Here is a 23,931-nt window from a genome sequence, read left to right on the forward strand (position 1 = left end):
GAAATGAAGATACATTAATTGAAAACCAAGTGTAATTATGGCTTTCCTGTGTGTGTGTGCAGTCAACATTTAGACCACATCTCACTACATTTGTGCATTTAATTTCATGAGGGGGGTTCTGAAACGTGGATTCGAACCCAGGAATTCAGCCGTGTGGGCTCAGTGCTTTGGCGCCTCGCCCCTCTATGTGTAATAATTCGCATTAGACAGGGAGCAAAGCCTACGACTGTGCACAGCTGTTAAGTGATACCTGGCGAACATATGTAAAGCACATTGACGGAACCCAGCAAAAGTCTATTTGCGAGAGAGTTTCCCGTCAACAGGAAGCAACAGTTTCTAAGGGAAGACCACACAGTTGTCGTCATCATTACCCACCGGTGAAGGCCCTATCTCCACCATCACCACGTGTGGTGTTTATGTTGAACTTCTTTCACACCGTATGTAGCCAACCGTGCTCATCGAAGGTGCGGGGGAAGGACACTATCCCGTATGGGCCTTACAATCCCAACAATCCATCTCGCGCCTCGCACATGAGCTAATCTCATCGCTCCATCTCCACAGTGGGCACCATCCCAGACGCTGTGTCTCCTTTGGCTGCCATTGCTCTCACCTGTCTTGCCAACTGGCAAGCGTCCCTCCTTGCGACGTGTCCCCGCCTCAGCCCTCTTCTATAAACAGCCGACAGACAAGACATTGTTTCTCATTCGCGTTTTGTTCCACAACCCACGCGTTCCTCCTTCCGTCTCTCGGCGGTGCGATTCTACCCCATGTGGCTCGCTGCGCTCCTTTGTCTACTTTCCAGCTACTGGTCCCGTTTTAAGTCAGCATCGAAGTCTGTGCTCAATGTCATAGCCATCAGTCTTCACTCTTCGCAAGCTTTCTTTCACAGTATGACGGCTAGTCCGATTTTTGTTGTCAAGCTTCTGCTTCCCCAATCTGTTGTATTCTGGCCCTGTTCATCTCTCTATTTGGGCGGCTTCGTCCAGTGACCCCTGTCAATACTTTGCCCGAGGTGCACACAGTCAGCTGTGTTCTTGGACAGGCACCCCTCCAATAATTATATCAATTATTATTTAGCAAACGCGTGGCTGGAATGGAACTAATTTACACATGCGGATGATATCACTTTTCCTTTGGCACATTGCAATAAATATATGGAAAGTGCGAATGGGAAGACTGCTATTGCATTCCTTCGTGAAAACTGGAGCGAAAAAATGTCAATGGATTTGATCTGTGCACAGCGCGTGCTGCGCAGGCGTTATAGCCCAAGGAAAAACAAAACGGTCCAATGTTCCTATGCACTGTACGCACACTAAGGTATGGGTATTGACTTCACAACAACAACAACAACTGCCCGACCGAGCAGAGGTAAGCAGTGGTGTGGTGTGCTGACATGACCAGCACTGTATACCACCTCTGTGTACTCATTCTCTCTCTCTATCGCTCTAACTGGGCTGCATTTTACATGAGGGTTGTCACCATTCCTGGTTTGACCCAGACTATTCGGGCATGAGCATTTGTGTTCGGGAAGGCAGAGGCATTGATTGGTACCAAGGTCTGGGGCTGCTATTGTGTTGAACTCCATTTCAGCATACTGCACAGTTTTGATGATAGGCCTAGGCTGACTGAGAAATATGTTCTAATTTGGTGAACAGTGGAAAAGGTTGCGACCCTATTTTATACACACATTTACAGTCTACGAAGGGGTATTCATCACGGAATTTGGGCTACTGGGTGAAGATCTGTCAGCTACCATTATTGCATGTGGGAGGAAACTGAAGTGAGGGGAGAAAATCCATGCATACGAGGGGATAACATTTGACAATGAACCATCGACAGTACATCTATCATCCCCGGGTTTGCGGTCAACATGCATCCAGTGATGGTGTCACATAAACAAAACACCCACTGCAAGAGGAGGCCAGATGAAATCACCTCAACTGCCCTTCCCTAGTTATTGCACAATAACTATTTAACTATTTACTAAACCTTTTTATTTTATTTTACCGGGTAAGGCCCACTGAGCTATGTAGCTCTTTTTCACGAAAGACCTGGCCACAAATTATAGCTCAGCAAAGCGACTTATCATCACGTGGGAATTTGAAGAAGCCAAGTACTTTAAACGCATGTTACTAAACGTGGACGGGAAAACCCGGAGGACCCGGAGAAAAATCCACACGACCACAGGGAAAGAGAGACACGCAAACTCCAAATATACAACAAGCGTCAGGATCGGGATCGAACCCATAACCTCCTGTATACCAGGCGAGGTAGTGACGATCTCGCCACCGTGGAGTAGTGTGGCGGGTGAACGGTGGAGTTGAGAGAGATCAGATCGAAAAGGAGAGAGCCCGAACTATGGATCTGCTCTTGGGCATCGAACTTAAGAAAGAGAGAATGAGAGGGGGAGCACAATTGATTGATAAAATCCAAAAATACGCTTGCAGCACTTATACACAGGCAGAATAAACTATTTAAATAGCCGTTAACAATTCTGTAACTTGAATCACAATAATTAGGGCCCATATTACGAAGGAAAACAGCAAGAATAATATTAATTCACTGTGGCGCCTCTGTTTTCCTTGCCTAAGCAGAGCGGCATTATTAAGATGCATTTTATGTTAATGTTCTCTTAATACGGCGTTTTGGCGTCTCAGGGGGGGAGTGTGCGCGCGCGTGTGTGTGTGTGTGCGCGTGTGTGTGTGTGCACGTGTGTGTGTGTGCGCGTGTGTGTGTGTGCGCGCGTGTGTGTGTGCACGTGTGTGTGCGCGTGTGTGTGTGCACGTGTGTGTATGCACGTGTGTGTGTGTGCACGTGCATCTGTGCTTGAGTAACACAGACAGGATCTCCCTTCTCCAGTGCAATTACGTGCCGACACCCACTGGGCAAAATCGAACTTAAGTAGATTTCATTTTGGAATAATTGCAGGAAGCCCTTATATAGTACTGTACATGATGTATACGTGTGTGTATGTGTGTGATCATTCGTGTGTGTGTGTTTGTGGGTGGAGCAGTGTTTGTAGATGACGGTAGTGTAGTTATTGGGACGCCGCAACCCGAGTTCGATTCTTGCTCACGGTTAACACCAATGATGATTGTCTGAATGGGTCGTGGGCCTCCCCTAGGTCGACTTAGCCTCAAATGAGCACCTGGTGCGATGTGTAAACATCGCCACTCGGGAAACAAAGGCGGCCGGGCGTGGTGCTGGCCACCTACCCCCTCGCGTGCCGTGCCTGCCTCCATAGGTGTTGCTCGCAAGCAGCACTTGCCCCAACAGTCTGTTAAGGCTGTACGGGAGGATCTTTCTAAGAGGCATGATGTGTAAATGATAAAAAAAATTCCCCACATGGCGGGTAATGTAAATTACACGTTAACATGGCAGAGCTCCGTCCATTCTCAGAATGGGCACACGAGGGATTCCTCACAAAGCCTGGGTGTTAATGATGGTGAAAGCGATGGAGATTCCTTGTTTCATGGGATCATGGCACACTGCTTGATGTTCCTACATTGGTAAAATTCATTTACAGCCTTTGTCAATCCACTGCTGGATAAAAGGCCGACTGCCCCTCGCCCTGGGGGTTGCCGGTGAGTTGTGTTCCATGTATGACCACGCACAACTTCTGATTGTTTGACTTCCCCTAGGATGACTCAGCCTAAAATGTAATTGCCCCGAGAGATATTCCATAGACTGTCACGTGTTTGTTTGGTGAATAACTGTGCTGCAAACCCAGGGAATTGGGTTCGATTCCTAATCATGAAGCAGAATACAAGTGGTTGTTAGTGTCTGGACTGGACTGGATACTCCCCTAGATTGATTCAGCCTAAAAAGACTACCACTTTCAGGGTTACATTCACCCTCGGCGCTAGAGACACAAATGTGGTCAGATGTGCATGGTTATGGCTCCACTAGCTGTAGGCTTAATGGGTGCTTGTTAACAAAAGCCCCTTCCATGGTCCACAAGGCAAATTTTGCAATTATCAGAAAGCTGGAGGAAAAAATAAAAAAGTCAAGATTCATAAGCCTGTTGGCACCTACTTGCTCGACTGCTTTCTATAGGCACATCAATGGGCCTTTAAATTGAAGTGACACACACTGGATCTCTGCGTGAACCACCAACCACACTTATAATTGCTGACTTACAGGCATCCATCGTGGGAGCAGCGCTAACAAAACCCATTTGACTTGCACCTGGTTAAATAAATAATCTCAAAGGATTAATTGATTGACAATATTGATTTGAGCGATTGCTTTCCTTAGTGAGCTGCTTAAGCGAGTGATCCACTACCTGCATCTCAACGGGTCGGCCAAAGGAAGACCAAGCAGTTGATCTCTGACCTCGCTCTCAGTGTCATCACCACAGTCTGGCTCCAGCTCTTCCTCTTTTGCTCTCCAGCCCCTCTCTGGGTGCCATTCCAAATGCCCGTCTCGATCACTTGCTCTAGTCCACCCCGCACACATGGCCCCTTCCATCGCAACCACAGCTCCCAGAATGCATCTGCAATGTTTTCCTTGCTACGTTCGATTCCTCTCCCCCCTCTTGAGTATGCCTAGAATGATTTCCTGACAACCTCTATGCTCAACTTCCCAGTTGCTTACATACGGCCTTCCTCCACACGCTCCTACACTCAACAGTCTAAGTGGCCGTCTGCTAAAGCATGGGCTCGTGTTCATCTCCATTGAGCCCGTGGTGCACATTCTACATTCCTATGACAGGGACCAGCTTTAAATGAGCAATGCACCAAGAAGCAGTACCTTAGTCCAGGGTGGAAATGTTACATTTCCATGCTGGGAGGAGTCACTGCGCAGCAGAACCATTGACTTTGAAACAAAGCATTGCTCATATAAAAATTGAAAGTAATAATAATTACTCTCTGGTTCTTTCGGTAAAGTCACGTAGATAGATTTTTTTCATAAAAGAAAAGAAAACACGACGTTTCGGCCGCAACACAAGCGTCCGTAATAATAAATTTGAGTCATTCATTTATCCAATATGGGATGAATGCGTCACCCACACCATGTCGATAATGACCATACTTCACGAGCCAATGGCGTTGGCCGTGGCTGGGTAATACAACTCAGGTCGCCAGGTTCACAGCAGAGTACGCGCCAACTGCTGCCCCACCACCACCACCATCACCCCAGTACTAATTCTATTGGCCCCCAAATGGATGTTGAGCTAAGAGCCTGCTCACAAACAATATTCGAACTCACAACATTGTGATTGGGAGTGAAGGGAAACTCGCACTTGACACTCACACAGATGCGCAAAGAATCATAATTTTCCATAAAGGTTTTTCTTTTTTTTAAGTCCATCCCATCTCTCACGAAAAAACCCCCTCTATTATGCATTATTTTGGTCGCGAAAGCCTACGTGTTAAATCATCATTATCATAATCAGCCATGATCAATCCACTGCTGGATGAAGGCTTCTCGAAGCCCATGCCATCTCTCACAAACTTGTAGTGCAACAATTCGCATGGTACCTGCTACTTTTATAAATGCATAACGGTCGTAGTAAAAAAAAAATTAAGTAGTTGCAAAAGCTGAGACGATGATGATGTCATATAATACTGATACGGTCAATCATAAAAAGCCCATTTTACAAAGCATCATTAACATGAATAATAGCTTTGATTTAAAGCTTTCGTGACTGCAGGGATTCAAATTCTTGGTTCTTTCGGTAAAGTCACGTAGAAGGGAAACAATAAAATAATAAAAATATAAAACAATAAAATTCTCACGACGTTTCGACTGCAACACAAGCAATCATCATCAGGTGTGAAAACCACAGCAATACATTTTGAAAAAAGTGGCGTTTTTTTAACGTTAGCACCACGGAGAGCGATTTAGCAGTTATTCAGATGGACGAGTCCATCTATATTTTGATTTAAAGCTTTCGTGACTGCAGGGATTCAATATTGTTTTATATTTGTATTATTTTATATTTGTATTATTTTATTGTTTCCCTTCTACATGACTTTACCGAAAGAACCAAGAATGAGTCCATTTATATTCTTGGTTCTTTCGGTAAAGTCACGTAGAAAGGAAGCAATAAAATAATAAAACATGTTTGAATGTTTTAAATATTTATTATTTTATTGTTTCCCTTCTACGTGACTTTATCGAAAGAACCAAGAATATGAATCCCTGCAGTCACGAAAGCTTTAAATCAAGAGTCCATCTATGTTCAGAAAAGAAAAGGGGGGAGACGAAATTAATGTATGCGGTCTGAAAGCCACGGTAAGCGTGAACAATCAATTAGGACCCGAAATGGTTTATCAAAACCTTCCAATGATTGCTAAGCCAGAATCCATCTTCTCGGTTGATATTGTCTCTGTGTTTGTATATGTGGATAGCCTCATGAACGAATCTCTCATGGTAGCCAGATGGCTTGCAAAGAACCTCTTGGAGAAGTCAATGTCATGTGAGCCTACTGAATTATAACAGTGATCTGCCACGGCCGAGGTGTTGGTCCTATCGTGTTTTAGGTCTGCTTTGTGTTCACGAATGCGGTCTGAGACATGTCGTTTGGCTTCTCCAATGTAACTACTACCACAGAGGCAACTTAGTTTGTAGACGCCAGGGTACTGTATGTTCGGAATCACATCTTTTACAGACGGAACCAGATCACGGATTTTATGTAATGTGTTGAATCGGACCTGGATCTTGTGTTCATTCAAGATTTTGGAGATATTTTTTGTGATCCCAGCAATGTAGAGTAAAGTGATGGTTTTGAAAGGCTCCTCAAGAGGGTCCTTCTTCATGGTTGGAGTGATAGCTTTGCGGATTGTGTAGTCGGAGTAACCATGAGCCTTAAGAGCTTGGTGTACGTGCTTGAGTTCACTGGCTATGTGTTCCTGGTCGGATATGCATTGGGCTCTATGGTGCAGAGTCTTGATGAGGGAATTCTTCTGGGATGGATGGTGGTGGGAATCAGGTTTCAGGTAAGCATCCGTATGGTAGCTTTCCTGTAGACAGAGTGGCTCATTGAACCATAAGGTCTCTTTTTTATTAGGACATCCAAAAAAGGTTGCTTGCCATCTTTTTCGACTTCCATGGTAAATCTGATGGCTGGGTGTATGGAATTGATGTGGTCGATGCATTGGTCTAGAGCAGGCAGGCCATGTGGCCAGATGACAAAAGTGTCATCCACGTGACTCTTCCATAAGGTTGGGCGCAGAGTGGCAGTTTGGATAGCGTCAGTCTCAAATTTCTCCATGAAAATGTTGGCTACAACCGGAGATGGGGGGAGCCCATTGGGGTGCCCTCAGTTTGTTTGTAGAAAGTTCCATTCCAAGTGAGGTATGTATTGGTTAAGCAGTGTCTCACCAGGGGGGGGGGGGGTACTTCAGTGTTTAGTCCTTGATGAACCAAGTCTTCAATGATTGCGATGGTGTCAGGTACAGAAACTTTGGCGAATAAGGAAACTACATCAAAACTGACAAGCAGGTCGTCTGGGGATAGGGAAATACCCATGATTGTCGATACCAGGTGAATAGAATTTTGTATCGCAGAGGTGGTTTTTCCATTGAAAGGCCGCAGGATTTCAGATAGAAAACGAGCCAGTTTGTAGGTGGGGGAGTTGATAGTAGAGACGATGGGACGAAGGGGTGTATCTACTTTATGTATTTTTGGTAAGCCGTATAATCTTGGTGGCCTGACAGTAGAAGGTTTCAACGAGAAATGTTTGGTTTGATCAATTAATGCGGTTAAATTATAAATGATTTTGTTGGTTTGTATGACGAGGCTGTTGGTCGGATCTCTTTTTCTTTTTGTATAGCTGCCATGGTTGAGTAATTCTTGAATTTTGTTGCTATATTCTATTTTGTCCATGAAGAAGGACCCTCTTGAGGAGCCTTTCAAAACCATCACTTTACCCTACATTAAGGGGATCACAAAAAGATCTCCAAAATCTTGAATAAACACAAGATCCAGGTCCGATTCAACACATTACATAAAATCCGTGATCTGGTTCCTTCTGTAAAAGATGTGATTCCGGACATACAGTATCCTGGCGTCTACAAACTAAGTTGCCTCTGTGGTAGTAGTTACATTGGAGAAACCAAACGACATGTCTCGACCGCATTCGTGAACACAAAGCAGACCTAAAACACGATAGGACCAACACCTCGGCCGTAGAAGATCACTGTTCTAATTCAGTAGGCTCACATGACATTGACTTCTCCAAGACAGAGGTTCTTTGCAAACCATCTGGCTACCATGCTAGATTCGTTCATGAGGCTATCCACACATACAAACACAGAGACAATTTCAACCGAGGAGATGGATTCTGGCTTAGCAATCATTGTAAGGATTTGATAAACCATTTCAGGTCTTAATTGATTGTTCACGCTTACGGTGGCTTTCAGACCGCATCCATTATTTTCGTCTCCCCCTCCTCTTTTCTGAACATTGATGGACTCGTCCATCTGAATAACTGCCAAATCGCTCTCCGTGGTGCTAACGTAAAAAAACGCCACTTTTTTCAAAATTTCTTGCTGTGGTTTTCACATCTGATGATTGCTTGTGTTGCAGTCGAAACGTCGTGAGAATTTTATTGTTTTATATTTATATTATTTTATTGTTTCCCTTCTACGTGACTTTACCGAAAGAACCAAGAATATGAATAATAGCTATTAACTTACGACTTCCAGCACATAGATTGTCATTTCATAAACGTTTTTGTCAGGCAATACTATATTAAAGGACAGTTAAATGACCAAAGATAGTCACGACATGTCCATAATTAGCTAATTGCATGCTATATCATGATATTGCTGAACAGTGGTAACGCTAGCCAGTCACTTTTCCATTATATTTCTCGTATTTTAATCATTTATAAGTGCAATTCGTATTGTCGACTTAGCCTTGTTCAAATGATTGTTAAATATAGCTTCGGCTTTGTTAAATAAAAAAAAAAACATATTCCGTCTTTTCAAAATAACTCGATGTTACCCAGCTCGCGGTTGAAAAAGAAGCAAATGTGTCTCAAGGTCTATATTTCATCCGCTAGTTAAATAAAGGAAACTACTTCTGCTTCTATTTCCCCAGCACCTTCCTACAGGTGGAACAAAGCATTCGAGCAGAGTTTGTTGAGCAAATGAAGCGAGGAGGTTCCAGCTGCTGCTTGTGGGAGTGCGTGTCCCTCCGCTGTAAAAACCACCCTTTATCCTTTATCGCCAGAGACACGTCTCATTAACGAGTGGCATTTTTTTGCACGGGTTTGGTGGGGGGGAAGCGCCACGCGTCGCTGATGTTGCTTTTTCGTTCTGTTTACGCCCGACGTTGCGTTGAAAATCAAGGGTCCTTGTTTCCCCCCCCTCCCCCATGTGGCATTCCGAGACGGGTGAGGAGCGCGTCCCAGAAAGGAAGGACGTCCACGGGGGAGATGAGGGTGATTAAATAATCGCTTCATCTTGCTACATGGCGGCTTGAGAAGGCCTTCATCCAGCAGTGGAATGTCCATGACTGACGTTAATGGTTAGACCAGAGGACTCATGATGAACATGCCAGAGTTATCTCAAATGTGCTATTGTTCGAATCACGTCATGACATCAATGGAGATCGTCTTGGAATTGTCATGGCTGTTAGATGTTCACGTCAACGTGTAAAAAAAATACCTTGAAGTTGTCCTCGTTCATGACCTGTGAATTATAATAATGCCATTGATGTACCCAGGTAGGCGAAACCGAGGCTCAAGACTAACGTTCAGGAAGGTCCTGCATTGGGACGTTTGGCCATTCAATGAAAGTGTTTGGCCTTTAGGATGAACGAAAAAATGTCATGAAAGTCCATGGCACGCAAAGGGGAAAACATTCACATTTATACCACAGATAGACTCAACCCTCGGAAGAACCCAATTCATTGTCGACTGAGCCCTTCGCCGTACTGCCATTCCCTAGCCACCTTGCAGCCCCATTCCTGCAACGCTGAGCGAGCACAGGTGGGGCTTTCCCATCAAATTGTTAGCCAAGTTCAAATCTGCTTGTCACATTCAGGGTCAATTGGTTGCATGCAATAACGGTTCACTGCACGTTCGTCATCCGATATACATATATATTTGAGCACTCACAGCCGAACTAGGCCACGTTAAAATGCAAATGCATTGAAAATGCAAGTCAAATAACAAATGTTGAGCGGAGACCATCGACTCACTACAACATGAGAACCTGGTTTCATCGCAGGCGGCTCAAACCCAGGATTGAACCCCCAGGCCCTCGGAGCATGCTGGGCTCCGTTCCCCTGGCATGGTCATTCAGCATCCCGAAATAATTCGGCCACCTTTTTTTCTTTTTGGCAATTAGCCATCTGTAACAATTCAGCTTTCCTTGAGCTTTTGCTCCGACTAAAAATTCATTGTCCTTAATAAAGAGGTTCGTACCGTACCAAGGAGCACATAAAAGAATATATACGCAATGCAATATAATGAAAATTAGATTTGTGGCATCTATACGCGAGCGCATCTCCACACGCAATTTTAAAAGAGGCATCTAAAGTCACCCCAAGTGTTCGTCGCTTAGAAACACAAACGGGCCTGGTGCTCTCCACCCTGCCAACAATGCATCGGTGTACCTTGGATTTTTCTTAGTCTCCTGAAATATTTATTTATCCCCTCCCCCATTCCCCTTCCCCTCGAAGTCAATTCATTACAGAGAAAATTTTTATTCTGTCTGCTGTTAAGAAACCGCTTTTTTGCTTGCGCAGCCGAGAAAATGCCAGTGAATTATTCAGGCCTATAAATAACGCAGCTTTGTTTGTGGACAGGAGCTATCCACGTGTCTCCGTGTGCCACAAAACGCGTGACGTTCTCGGCAACTGCCAGAAATCGTCGAAAACCGCAAGATAGCTATCTCCGGTGGACCTGAGGTCAAAGTCGCGTTGAGGTCATCTACTCATCTACCACAGCAGCAGCCCTGAGACAGTGGTGGAACTTCCAAATTCCTATGGCAAACCATGGCTGACCTCCCACAAAGTGGTTCTTGTTTTATTGACCCTGGAGAGAAGATTGGTTGAGTTACAACTGACTGCGATTGGCTAGAATTGAACTTTACAATTGTGAGTGTATGCTATATGTTACAGAATATAATAAAAAATAACTGTTAAATAATAATAATAATATGCGATCGGGCGGTACACTGGCAAAGTGGTTGGTGCCCTGCGCTATAAACCCGGTGACCTCCGTTTGAATCTCGGCCACCACCAATGTCTGTACAGAGTGATGTCTGATCTGGTCCTGAGCACCCATTCACCAACCTGCACTGATTAGCGTGGTGAAGTATGGCTAAAAAACCCCCCGTGGCCAAAGTTTGGGAGACCTTCAATCCAGCAGAGGATTAACAAAGTAATGTATATTATTATTATTATCAATGCATTCTTACTAATGTTGCGAGTTCAACTGAGTCGCGGACGTACTCTTTGGAGGCAACACATTTATTAATACCAACACACGGAGTAACTGCCCCTTAACAAGATAACATCCTATGTTGGTGGAACACCAGGCTAACTGCACTAATCACACCGTAACTAGCTACTACGGACCGGACCCCAGCTTGGCTCCGGGTCCACATGTTGGGGACTCTGTAGGACGTATAACGTAGATTCTTCAGGATGAACAAGAGCAGCCGGTCCCTCTCGGGGACCCGGCTAAGATCCTCGGTGGCGTGGCTGGCTCAGCCCTTGGCCACGACCACCTTCTAGAATGCTTAAGCAGGATCTCGGCCCTGACACATGACAACCCCTAGCCTGGGGGCCCTGTGTAGCCTTAACCGGCCACGTGTCCTTCGGGGTCAATCAGAGTGCCATGGCCTTTAGTAACCCCATTTCCATGGCCGGCACTCTCACGCCCTATCCTGTAGGGGTCGGCACTGCACGCAGAGAGTGGTGCCATCCAGCACTGCCGGTCAGTGCTCACCGAGCCCCTCTAGGGCCGGTACTGCACCCACATATACGTGGTGCCCGCGATGTCAATACATCGCACGCGGTGCCTCTCTGGGGCTGGCACTTCTTGTGGCCTCAAGGTGCACCTGGCCCCGGCACAAAAACTGTGGTGATGTCACCGCCACTTTGTGGCGAACAGGCGTTGTTGTTGGGCGTGTGCTGTTACGGGCTCGAAAATTGTCTTAGAAAGAAATATATAGCATAGTACCGTGACTACTTGCCACTTCCAGTGATTGGCCGCCGATGCCAGTTCATCGGCTAGGAGGCTAAGAACGCATGATGACGCCTGCATAGGCTGCGTGCACTGCAGCCCAGCAGCCAAAACGTGCTGGGAAGAAATCTGGAGTGTCCCAGGAGACTCCTTGCTGCTCGTGTTAGCGCTCAGCAGCAGCAGCAGCAGCTTTTTAATTCGAATGTAAAGCCATGCGTGAAACTATTCTCGTGCGTACGATATTTCTGCAAATGTGACATTTTGTAGATTTAATCGGGCATATGGCCACGGTGCTGGGCAAGGCTTAGAGTAGCGATTCAAGGCTTAGAGTAGCGACTCAAGGCTTAGAGTAGCGATTCAAGGCTTAGAGTAGCGATTCAAGGCTTAGAGTAGCGATTCAAACAAACTGCACTCAGTTTGTCTAGCTGTCGCGATCAATCTGCACGCAATCTCGGTCGTTCCATTGGCGCACGGCTGGCTTAATAAACCTCGACGTTTCCTTGACAGCCAGGCGCCTCATCAGGGCTGACAAGCTAAACATTGTTTTTGTCCGCTTTCCCCATTTTCTGGAAGGCAGTCCTCGTTGGCAAGGCAATTTATTTGCTTTCCGCCGTGTTTGTCGGATTACGGGTTCGTACATTACGGTGCCCCGTACATTAAGGAAGGGTGTTTTTTAATTCCTGCCATGGTGTAATGGTCAGGCACGCCGGACTTCTAATCCAGAGGTTGCTGATTCTGTCTCCCGAAGCGGAAGTTGGAACAACAGTGGCAAGTTTTTTTCTGAATTCCTCCCCGGCTCTGTCCACCCAGCGGTATAAAATGGGTTCACCACGGTCAGTCGAGTGGTAAGGTCGCATTGTGGTGGCAGTGGTGTGCAGGTGTTCCCAGCCTCTTTGAAGGCGTTTCGAAGAGTTGGATGGCATTACGCAACTCGGACCCGCAGTACGTGATAACGATTCGACTTGAATCAACGTAATAATGTACAGGTGCCGTCATGTGGGGTAACCGACGAGAAGCAACGGCTTCGCGAGGGGCAATGGGCTGTGAAGAGAGAGAAGAGGGCGCGCGCACAGCCAGACGGCGACAAAATAGCCACGCAGCTCTCTGATGTGATTTCTGGCCGTGCCGCGTGCTGTTCGGCACGGTCTCCGACGTTTGGCTCCAAGTGCTGGGAGCTTCTGCAGGAAGGTAGCACTACTCAAAAGAAAAAAAAACCACACACAACCGGCGAGCCGCACGGCACGACCGCGAGGACCTACGCAGCGGCACAACGTTGACGACATTGTAACGGAGCCGCGCGCGAGACGGAGAGAAGGATACTCACTGGGGACCCGGTTGATTGCCCGCAGTGGCCGGAGTACCCGGACGGTGCGGATGGAGGAGAGACTGACGCTCTCCATGGCAAGAGAGTACTCCAGCATGCTGTACACACACACACACACAAGAAAGACAAAGATCACCCATGTAGCCTTTAATAAACTGTTGGAGAAAGGGCTGTGAGAGAGAGCGGCAAACCAGGGGGTGGGTGGCGAGAGCCACATCCGGCAACCTTTTCTCTCCCCAGGGCTGATGTTTATAAATCGCACTAGGTACTCATTTAAGGTTGAGTTTACGACAGGGAGGTGCAGGGCTAATTCAGATATTCGCCACTGATACTGACCATCGGCAGGAAATTGACTATGCGGCCGGGTCTGCAGTGCCTCATAACAATAACAACAACGGCCACCATTCACCAGTAAGTGATGATGACGTTACCACAGCACTCGTGTCAGGCCAGGTGCACACGAACACGCACGCCATAAACATCATGGGCTGCGAGTGAAATTGCCGTACAAGCACAGACACAACAAACGCTTTCTCCCCACCGCATTAACAACAACTAAGTTGCTGCACACCAGAGGCTGACGCCGAAACAAAATTAGCATCCCATCCTGTCCGATCCCATCAGGATTTGCCCCATGCCATCCCGTCCTGCGAGCTTCTCAGAGCACGCATGCCGACGGAATTTCAGGCAGGCGCGAGCGGGTGCAGCACAGATGTATTCGAAGATAAAGCAGAAATTGTCATTGTGACCAAAATTAATGCGAATATTGAGGGACTGCATTGAGAGCGGTGCATCAGCACACTTCCTCGGTGTGTATGTTTAACTTCTTCCGCACCGTACGTAGCACACAGTGCTAATCGGAGGTGCGGGGGAAGGACAACAGCACGAAACGCAAAAAGCGGTTCTAAAGAAATGAGTTTTCAATCGAGTTGGTCTAAAAGTGCATAGCTCCAGGGGGTTTCTAATAGTGCCAGTGGCTTCCTAACTACGACAGGCTGACGTTTCGGACTGTAGGCCCTACTTCAGAGCAAAGGAAGCAGAGGTAGGGAGATGAACCGACTCATGGTTGCATATCATTGTACTCGAAGGAACTGGTATTTTTTTTATTTGACATACATTGTTTTCAATTTCGTATTTCACAAGACCTCTCAAAGGTCAGCCACCGTTAAACCAGTCAAAGATGCGCAAACATTCATAATAACTTAAATTGCATTTAATTGCCTGAAAGGTTTCCAGTAAAATTTGGAGAGAGAAAAAAAAGGAAGTGCCTATTTGTGGACACTAATTAAGCTGTGCACAGAAACATGCAGAGTCTTCTGCTCGTACACGTATTCCCCCGGAAAAAAAAATGAAACGTAACTCATTAAAAATGTATTCATAGTCATTGAGAACATGTAACTGGAACAGTGCGTGAGCGTACAGTCACTGCCAGCAGACATCGTGGATCTACTGGACATCTGTGAAAAAGAGCTTCATAGCTCATCGGATTCCTCCAGTCTAAATAAATATTCTGATCCTCAACAACGATGCAATCCGTGAGAATGCATTCAGCAGCCAATGGGGACCCTGCTCTCTTTCGTTCTTCGACATTTACTTAGTAAACGAACAAAGGCGAAAACGTGCACAAAAAACATTGGATCTCTCCCTGGATTCCTCATCAGCAACCTTCAGCCACATCCGCTGCACAAACCACGGCTGATGCGGTTGCACAAATGGGCAATTAACAAATCTCTCCGGCAGTGTGCGGCGACCGTGCTCACCACCCAGAACAGAACCGTGGACCGGGTACTAACGACTCAGTGCACGATTCACAAATACGAAGGAGGAGGAGGAGGCATCGTCACAGCGATACCACCGCTTATATTTGCTGCTCTACAGCAGCATCAGCCGTAGGGAGGAGAAGGCTGAAAATAGGTTTTCATTAATTCGATATGTTTGTAGCTAATGCACCGTGCTCTCAACCCGGTGACCCGAGTTTGATTCCCGGGCGCAGCGAGCACAGGTGGCAAGTTACATCTGATCCAGCCCTGAACCTGGTCGCCCCTTCACGAGCATGCCCAATCGGTCTCCTATTTTATATTTCTCCTTTTAAGGCCACCGAGTGTTGCTGTTGACGGATGCGTTGGGCTCTTTGGTCACTGTGCTCGTGAACACAGCAGCACCATGTACGTTGTCTGCAAAAGTTCAGCGGTGTGGAATGTTGGCGCACCACACTAAGGACCCGTCGACCTGCGAGTCATTGCGGAGACTTCCACATTACCGTGGCAGCTGCCAATTTATATACAGGGACTCCTCTACTTACGAACGAGTTAGGTTCCATAGGTCTGTTCGTAATTCGATTTGTTCGGAAGTCCAACTTTACTCCTGTCGATTCCAAACATGTTATACGGCATGTACACTAAACACGGGGAATGGCTTTAAAAGTTGTATAATCTCCCGTAGATGCCACTGGTTCTTCGTGTTCTGCAGATGTAGATGCCACTGGTTCTTCGTGTTCTGCAGATGTAGATGCCACCACCGCCATCTGTTGTGCGGCGGTTGAACTTACGACTCTCGGACAACTGGACATACGGACAGGATTGTTCGTATCTCTGAAAGTTCATAAGTCGAATGTTCGTAAGTAGAGGAGTCCCTGTATAGATTAACCGCTGTTGCTCACCCATATAGAGGTATTAATTTTTTGAACCTCAAGTGGATGACGAGTTGAGTCAGCCCTGACCAAGGTATTAACGCACAATAAGCAATGATGGCACCACCCAGTCAGCTGAATACCAACGGGACACCAGCATGGAATTAAAGGCTCCCAGCATCACCGTCTGATGTTCAGTTGAGCAAAAGGAAATTAGTGTCACCCAATTTAATAATAATACAATACCCTGTGGAGGAGCGATGTCACAGTTGTTCACACACTGCGCTATGAACGCGGCCAGTTGAGTTCAATTCACAGCCATGGGTAGCGTCGGCGACAAATGATATCCGAGCCGGTTCAGGCATCCCTGAACTGACCATCAACCTGCACTGATAAGCGTGGTCAAACACTCCATGGCCGACATGCCCTGGGAGAGGCCTCCTCCCTGCATTGGACTGACAACGGTGTGGAAATCAGCATTGATTATTATTTTGTTGTTTCGAGGGTGGCATGAGTGGCGTGGAATTGCCACTATCTACCCCAACGAACGCCCCTCTGCCGTTACCCTGCCTCATTTTAATTTTTCCAAAACACTTTACAAAACTGTGGCAAGAGGAATTTCAATATGATTAACCCTTGCCTGGGTGCGGTGCTTTTGTATGTAAGTGCATTGACACTTGAGATTATTATTATGATGAGAAATTAGAAAAAATGATCGCATTCAGTCAATATTTGGTGTAACTGGGTCTTTTTGTAGGGGGGGCCTTTCAACTACGGAATCACTTGATCACTGACGTCGCCGCCACTGATCTTTAGTGATCAAACTCGGGTTTACCGGGGGTTTCGCAGCGCCGTGCGCCGTCCATAAGTTCCACTGCGCTGGCCCACGGTGTCTCGTAGAAGGCGAACCCTTTGCGTGTTCGTTTACAAATTACCAGCAACAAGTGCAACAGGGAACTGACCCAGAGGCCACGATGAAGAAGTCGAGGCGGTTCCACGCGTCGCCCATGTAGCACTTCTTCCCGAACACGCCCAGGGCGACCATCTTCACCAGCATCTCCGCGGCAAAGAACGCGAAGATGAAATCATCAAAGGCCTGTAAGGGAGGCGAGCACGAAAGCCCATGTTTTATTCATTTGCTAAAACATTTAAATAGGCAAATCCCTGACAGATGAAACACCCCATGCTTTCGCTGATGTCCTGCGGAGAAATCAGCATGGAAATGCACGGCGTCTGAAAAAAAATTTGTGCAATGTCGTAAAAAATGTCTGCTAAATATTCAAATAACGCCCAAGTCAGATTTACTGGAATGCTGACAACGCTGACATATTGTGGATGGATGCTCGCTTAACTCGTTCAGGAGTCAAGGGGGCATTATAGCGACTGTAGTTGATAACACTACAGCTCGCCCAACGCTCCCTTTCCTTATGATAGATGCTGCTGCTGATGACGAAGAGTCAACGCTTGACCTCCACGGTCCGCTCTCACACGGCCTCCCACTGCCTCTGCCTTGAGCTCTCCCCCTCGTTATACCATTAGCACATCCTTCAAAAAACTTGCAAGTACCCTGGCTATCGACACACGTGACGTAACCCATACGCCGCCTGCGAAGCATCTCATCGTCATTGTCGCTGTTGGTGGATTTTGCACATGTTCACTGACCTCCGCGACCCGTCTCACTAACGCTGCCACCCCCCTCGCCCTCCACACGCGTCCCACCAGCCACCGCAGCAACAGCGGCAGCATCCTCGCTCTGGTTGCATCGGGAACGGCCTCACGCCACGCTCTTTGCCAAGCCTCCAAACTGCGTACCCATCCCAACCAAAACCTGCCACGCGATTTCCCGCCTCTGCACCTGCAGTCGCAGTGCGGATGCTTCTTTGGTCGTTGCTTTGTTAAAGTCTCTGACGTGTTCAGTGAGGTGGAGGCATTGCTCCTTGCCTCGAGCACCCGTCTTTTAACGAAGAGTAAGCAGACCTCAATTGTCATCCGAAGTTGTTTATGTAGTCCACCAAAATCCAGCCCTGCAAACGCATTAACTGTAATTAGGCCCACTAATTACTGAATGCAGATGCTGGTAAGCCAGTGTTATTACTGTACTTTCATTTATTGTTCGATGAGACGAATGTTACTTGGCAAGTAGTGGCTGCATTTTTGTTGATGACTTCACTTTGTAATAATTTGCCATGGGAATGTGGAATTGACAGTTCTGGCTCAGGGCTACCAATGGAGTTGACTGCCATCCACAGCTCCCTAGAGCATTTCACTTTACCCACAGCTAAATTTAATAAGCTGTAAACCCGCCAGTGGGTTCACAGCTAATGATAGGAATAATTAACTCCGACTTGACAACTCCTTCACTTATTCCACGACCGTTCATCACACAGACATCTTAATATCAGTGGTGCTCAGCTCACTCTCATCATCATCACCACCACTGTAATGCTCATTCTAGATCCAAGTTGTCCAATTATTAATTATCATTATAATTGTGTTGATTACACTGCGTCAATGTCATCGTAATAATTATTGTCGATAGCGCCAAGCACGATCCATCAAACACCATAAATAATGTCGCGATTCTTGTGAAGCAACGTAATCATTACTGGTGGTGCTGTGGTCAGTCTGCATCATCCATCATCATCATGTCTGTTGTCATAATCATTCTGCAGCATCATGCTTTTACAATCGGTAATTATTATACGCAGCATATCACCATTATTACCGTAGTGGTTAATATGAATGTAGAACGTCTTTTGCACCGTACGTAGCCAACTGTACCAATCGGAGGCTAGCACGATCATTGTCATCGTGTCAGTATCAGTCTTCATTATCATCATGCAAAATCATTCTGTCGTGTGCAGTGTGTGTCACCGTCGTCGGCACGTGGCGCTGTGTCGTGCCAGCGAGAGTCCTACCTGCAGCACCTGACAGCGCTGCGAGTGGCACTCCACCTCGGCGCAGGGCTGGAACATGCCCAGGGTGGCACAGTTGAGCAGGATGACGAGCATGCTCGCCCGCTCAAACCACCTGCAGCCGCTGTCAAGGTCAACCAATGGGCATGTCGACGCGACCACAAGTCCACACAGTGACATGACCACACGGCAACGCGACCACACGGCAACATCTCAGTACAGTGACGGCCACGCAGTCAGAGGGAGCAGCACAACCTCGCCGTGAAATCACCACACGGCAACGCGACAACATAGCAGCGGGACCGCACCGTAACATGACAGCACGAACTGCATGACCAGACCGTGCCACGAACCGGCAACAACGCAGCCATGCGGTGACAAGATCAAAACGGTAGCAAACTTCCCGGTGACACGATGGCATATTGACATGATGTCGCAGCGACACGCTCATATGGTGACACGACCGCACAGGCAACGGGACCCCACGGTGACACGGGTGCAATTAAAGAAGTCACCGTGACCTATGCCTTTGATGTCATCGCACCTCGCAATCGCCGCCTTGCTGCTCACAAATCTTGCAATGGCGGTGGTGCCCAGGCTCAAGTAAATTTGGACTGCTATTAAATTATCGTCGTCGTCATCATGCGACTACTATTAAGGAATATAAACATGTTTTTCGTTCGTGGTCGTGGCACTTACAAACTTGAAAAGTAGTGCCAGGGATGAGCGTCCGACACCTTATCCAATCCATAGTCCCCAAACAAAACGTCTTCTTTGCAAGATGATCATGCGAGGCTGAGTCGACCTAGGGAAGGCCTAGGACCATCCCATCAAGTATTACTCGCCACAGACGTTAGCCGCTCAAACAAATCACTCGAGACGCCGGTGTATGGCAGCAAGAGCAGTTTATGCGAATGCTGTCGCAAGAGAACCACGAGTTTGGCTCAACGGTCATCCGCTGACCGTGCATGCTGAATGGACGAATGACGTGAGCCGTGGCAAGGAATCGAACTCAGGTCGGTGGCCGAGTAGTTCCAGAGTACTGTGAGCTGTCCACTACACCACGGCGTCCCCACTACTTATGCCGCAAGGCACAGACACACACACACACGAGGTACAGACGCATCAAAACTCAACAAGACGCGCTGGCAAACGCTACAAATGGCTATGGCAAGGTCTGAATTGCCACCGTTCAAGGTGAACTAGACATCATGTTTCCACTATTCCAACACCCACACTCGGAAATCACCAGCATTTGAAGCCATAAATAGACATGGGTTGACGTATATATACAGATTATTTGGCTGCTATACATTTCCACAAGATGAACGACTTAGGTTGAGCTATCAATTGTAGCCAGGTTGCTTCTGAAAAAGAAACTAATAGCTCAGTGGGCTTTATAAGTTTTATTTGTACGTGATTTGCTTACTTTTCCTATACTTTGCACTCCTAGCGTGTTGTTTTTGTATTATTGTTGTAACTTTCTGACCCACCCTGGCTGGATATCTGTGAAAAAGAGCTGTGTAGCTCATCGGATTCCTCCAGTATAAATACACATTATGTTTCTGACCTGCTTTGATTATTTTAAATGATGAGGGGATGGTGGGGAGAGGGAAATCATGTCACAGCTACCGTTCAGTCATTAAACAATGAGAGTACCACACTACAACAATGGTAAAACTCCGATACTTTCACGGGTATCCAGCTAAGCATTAATAGTACAGCGATTAAAACATATGAATTGTATAGGACCACAGTCTCAATACAAAATGTTCTATTCATCGTAGAACCCCCAGCGATTATCCTCCTCACCTCTGACTTTCCCTCACCTTGTTGCATGTTTCTTCACCCACACAATCACACAGGGGTTCTTTATAACAACGAAGATTCACAGTCCTTTATTAACGCACTACCGGCTGGAGGAAGCCCACCCAGGCCCTGGTGGCTATGGGGTGAGGAGGGTGCTAGGGTAGGGTGATAATTAACAGCCGAGTTGCTGGTTCAGACACCACTCGCCACTTCTGTGAGCTCGCGATGACAAAAATTCAACTCAGGTTGCCGGCCACAGTGAGCGAACCACTGTGCTCACCGCTCCCCCAGCCGCCTAAATCTTCGCCTGTGTGTGAATCTATTTTTTGCGATAACAGACGCACGTTTTGAAGCTCAGCAAACATGAGTTATTGTTTTAATAAAAAAAGCAGCTGCTGGATAAGATTTCCTCTTCATTACCTCTAACTGTAAATGACCATTAATAAAAAAACATTCCTGTATATAATTACGCTGTAGCTTCGGGCTGCCTATATTTTTTCTACATTCATAATTCTCGATGTTGCAGAAATCATTAAATGTTTCCCCCCCCCCCCCCAAGAGTCGGGTGAGAGATACATTCATTAACGAGCGTTCGAGTGTACAAAGGTGGTGTTTGAATATCGTGTAATTTGCTTATTTTGTTCTGTACGTAGATTCTCGCCGTTACCGTTTGCTGAATGGGTTCATTTCGCCGTTGTGTTCACGCTGTACCCACCTCAGATGAATCTGCTCTGAGGTACGAGCTTTTCATGATCTACTTCGCTTTAACTTTCTGCCAATGTCCTCTACTTAAACAGGTGAGATAGAACATGAAGATAAATTCTCTCTTTTGGCAATAAAACTTTCGTGTGTATATGAGGACATGTCGCAGAGATAGGGTCAGTCACGAGGCACCTGAGCGAGTGAGTTATATAAATCCAATAATTTTGATTTAAAGCTTTCGTGACTGCAGGGATTCATATTCTTGGTTCTTTCTCGGACCGAATGCGGTCCGAGACATGTCGTTTGGTTTCTCGGACCGCATCCGTGAACACAAAGCAGACCTAAAACATGGTAGGACCAACACCTCGGCCGTGGCAGATCACTGTTATAATTCAGTAGGCTCACATGACATTGACTTCTCCAAGACAGAGGTTCTCTGCAAGCCATCTGGCTACCATGAGAGATTCGTTCATGAGGCTATCCACAAATACAAACGCAGAGACAATTTCAACCGAGAAGATGGATTCTGGCTTAGCAATCATTGGAAGGATTTGATAAACCATTTAGGGTCTTAATTGATTGTTCACGCTTACGGTGGCTTTCAGACCGCATCCATTATTTTCGTCCCCCCCCTCCTCTTTTCCGAACATAGATGGACTCGTTCATCTGAATAACTGCCAAATCGCTCTCCGTGGTGCTAACGTTAAAAAAACCCGCCACTTTTTCAAATTTTCTTGCTGTAGTTTTCACACCTGATGATGATTGCTTGTGTTGCAGTCGAAACGTCGTGAGAATTTTATTGTTTTATATTTTTATTATTTTATTGTTTCCCTTCTACGTGGTGACTTTACCGAAAGAACCAAGAATATAAATTCAATGATGTTCGAGAAGAGCCAACTAAGCCGACACTTGGCAGAAATAGAGCCGAGTGCACACATATAAGTATGAACGTTTAAGCAGTTTTAGGATTTGAACGTAGGCCTATGAACATATTCACCGCAATGTTTTGAAGGATGCAGACTCATTGTATGACACGTATATATCTTTATATATCAAAGGGATATTTGTGAATTGGTGTGTCTGTTCGAAATGTTTAGCATACTTCCCGACATGCAACAAACTTTAAATATGGCATGTGGGTAGCTTCCAAACTCTACACAATACAAAAAGTATAAAAATTTACTTTTGTATTTTTTTTTGGGGGGGGGGGTGGAGGGGGGCGCAACAATAGATATATGTTGCACCCAAGTGAGCGGTGACGTCACATCTGTGATGTCACCCGCGTGCGGCAGCGTCACGCAATGTGCCTGCTGACGTCACGCATCCCCCCTACCATCCGCGTAGGCCGTGTATTAATCCAAGACAAGAATCCAAGTCCAGGGCAAAGCCGGGAAGTAAAGCTCGTTAAATATATATGCAGCAAACATTGTACATTTTAGACTCCCCCCACAGAAAAAAATTGGGAGCTAAATCTTTAATGCCCATTAATTAAACATTTCTGCGCGTAATTATGCTTTTGCTTCGGGCCATTTATATGCTGTTAAGATTATAATTCTCAACATCAGATTTACACAGTTTTGCATATGGAGGTTCGGAATGTAAATTTATCCAGCTGTTGGATAAGATGTCCTCCAAAGAATACCCATATTCTTTGAGTACTCAAGGATATATTTTTAATTAGATTTCAGGAGTAGTCCAGTACAGGAAAAGTAAAAAGCCCAAATGTGCTACCACTAACGAGTAGATCTGTGGACAGTAAACTCTCGGACAATCATTCAAAGGATCTCGGATTTAAGACAAAATCTGATGAATCAGAGTTTTGTCCAAAGATCGGACAACAACAACAACAACGGCCTTTGCCCCAAACAACGGACTAAGTTCAGTAATGTGGAAATCAGTCCGGTCAATTTTCGCATCTTCTCCTTAATGGGTATACAGTATGTATTATATTACGCGTGTTTTTGTTTTTGTTTAAAACAGGTCAAAATAAGAGAACTAGAGGTGGAACATAATCTGTACCATACATTTACAGTACTTTGGTCTTTAACAATATTTTTCAGAATAGTTTCGTAGACATAACATCACGACAAAGGTGAACAGTTTAAACAGAACGGGTTGATATGGTGTTACAATACAAAGGCTTTACATGTACCTTCCACTCAAATCATGCAGGCAAAGTTAGAATTTATTATGAAAAGCATTACAATATTTTATAATTGTCACTACTGAACTATGAGTAAGTATAAAAAATAGGTTTGACCCTTTCTGGCAATAAAACTGTCGTGTTAAGATGTTAAAACACCAAACAGCATCCTTTTTTTTAAGGAATCCTGTCTCCATTAACCACACGTTCTTGTGGTGAACATGCAAACAAAAAACATGCTCTGATCACATATGTGGCATT

The 23,931-nt window shown here is 46.0% G+C and overlaps 1 protein-coding gene across 4 annotated transcripts in view; it reads right to left on the reverse strand.

The window, feature by feature from the left end:
• The window catches only part of LOC116946253 (voltage-dependent T-type calcium channel subunit alpha-1H), a 363,323-nt gene that overhangs the window by 164,090 nt on the left and 175,302 nt on the right, over positions 1–23,931 (reverse strand). For all 4 annotated transcript variants that reach the window (XM_076069824.1, XM_076069825.1, XM_032961269.2 and 1 more), the window contains exons 3-5: positions 19,020–19,131; positions 17,064–17,197; positions 13,473–13,570 (exon numbers count right to left, since the gene is read on the reverse strand). In XM_076069824.1, the coding sequence (XP_075925939.1) occupies positions 13,473–13,570; positions 17,064–17,197; positions 19,020–19,131 (344 nt within the window). The remainder of the gene's footprint in view (positions 1–13,472; positions 13,571–17,063; positions 17,198–19,019; positions 19,132–23,931) is intronic.

The sequence above is a fragment of the Petromyzon marinus genome, chromosome 26 (assembly GCF_048934315.1).
Source record: "Petromyzon marinus isolate PM22_M1 ecotype Great Lakes invasive population chromosome 26, UKy_Petmar_22M1.pri1.0, whole genome shotgun sequence".
NCBI lineage: Eukaryota > Metazoa > Chordata > Hyperoartia > Petromyzontiformes > Petromyzontidae > Petromyzon > Petromyzon marinus.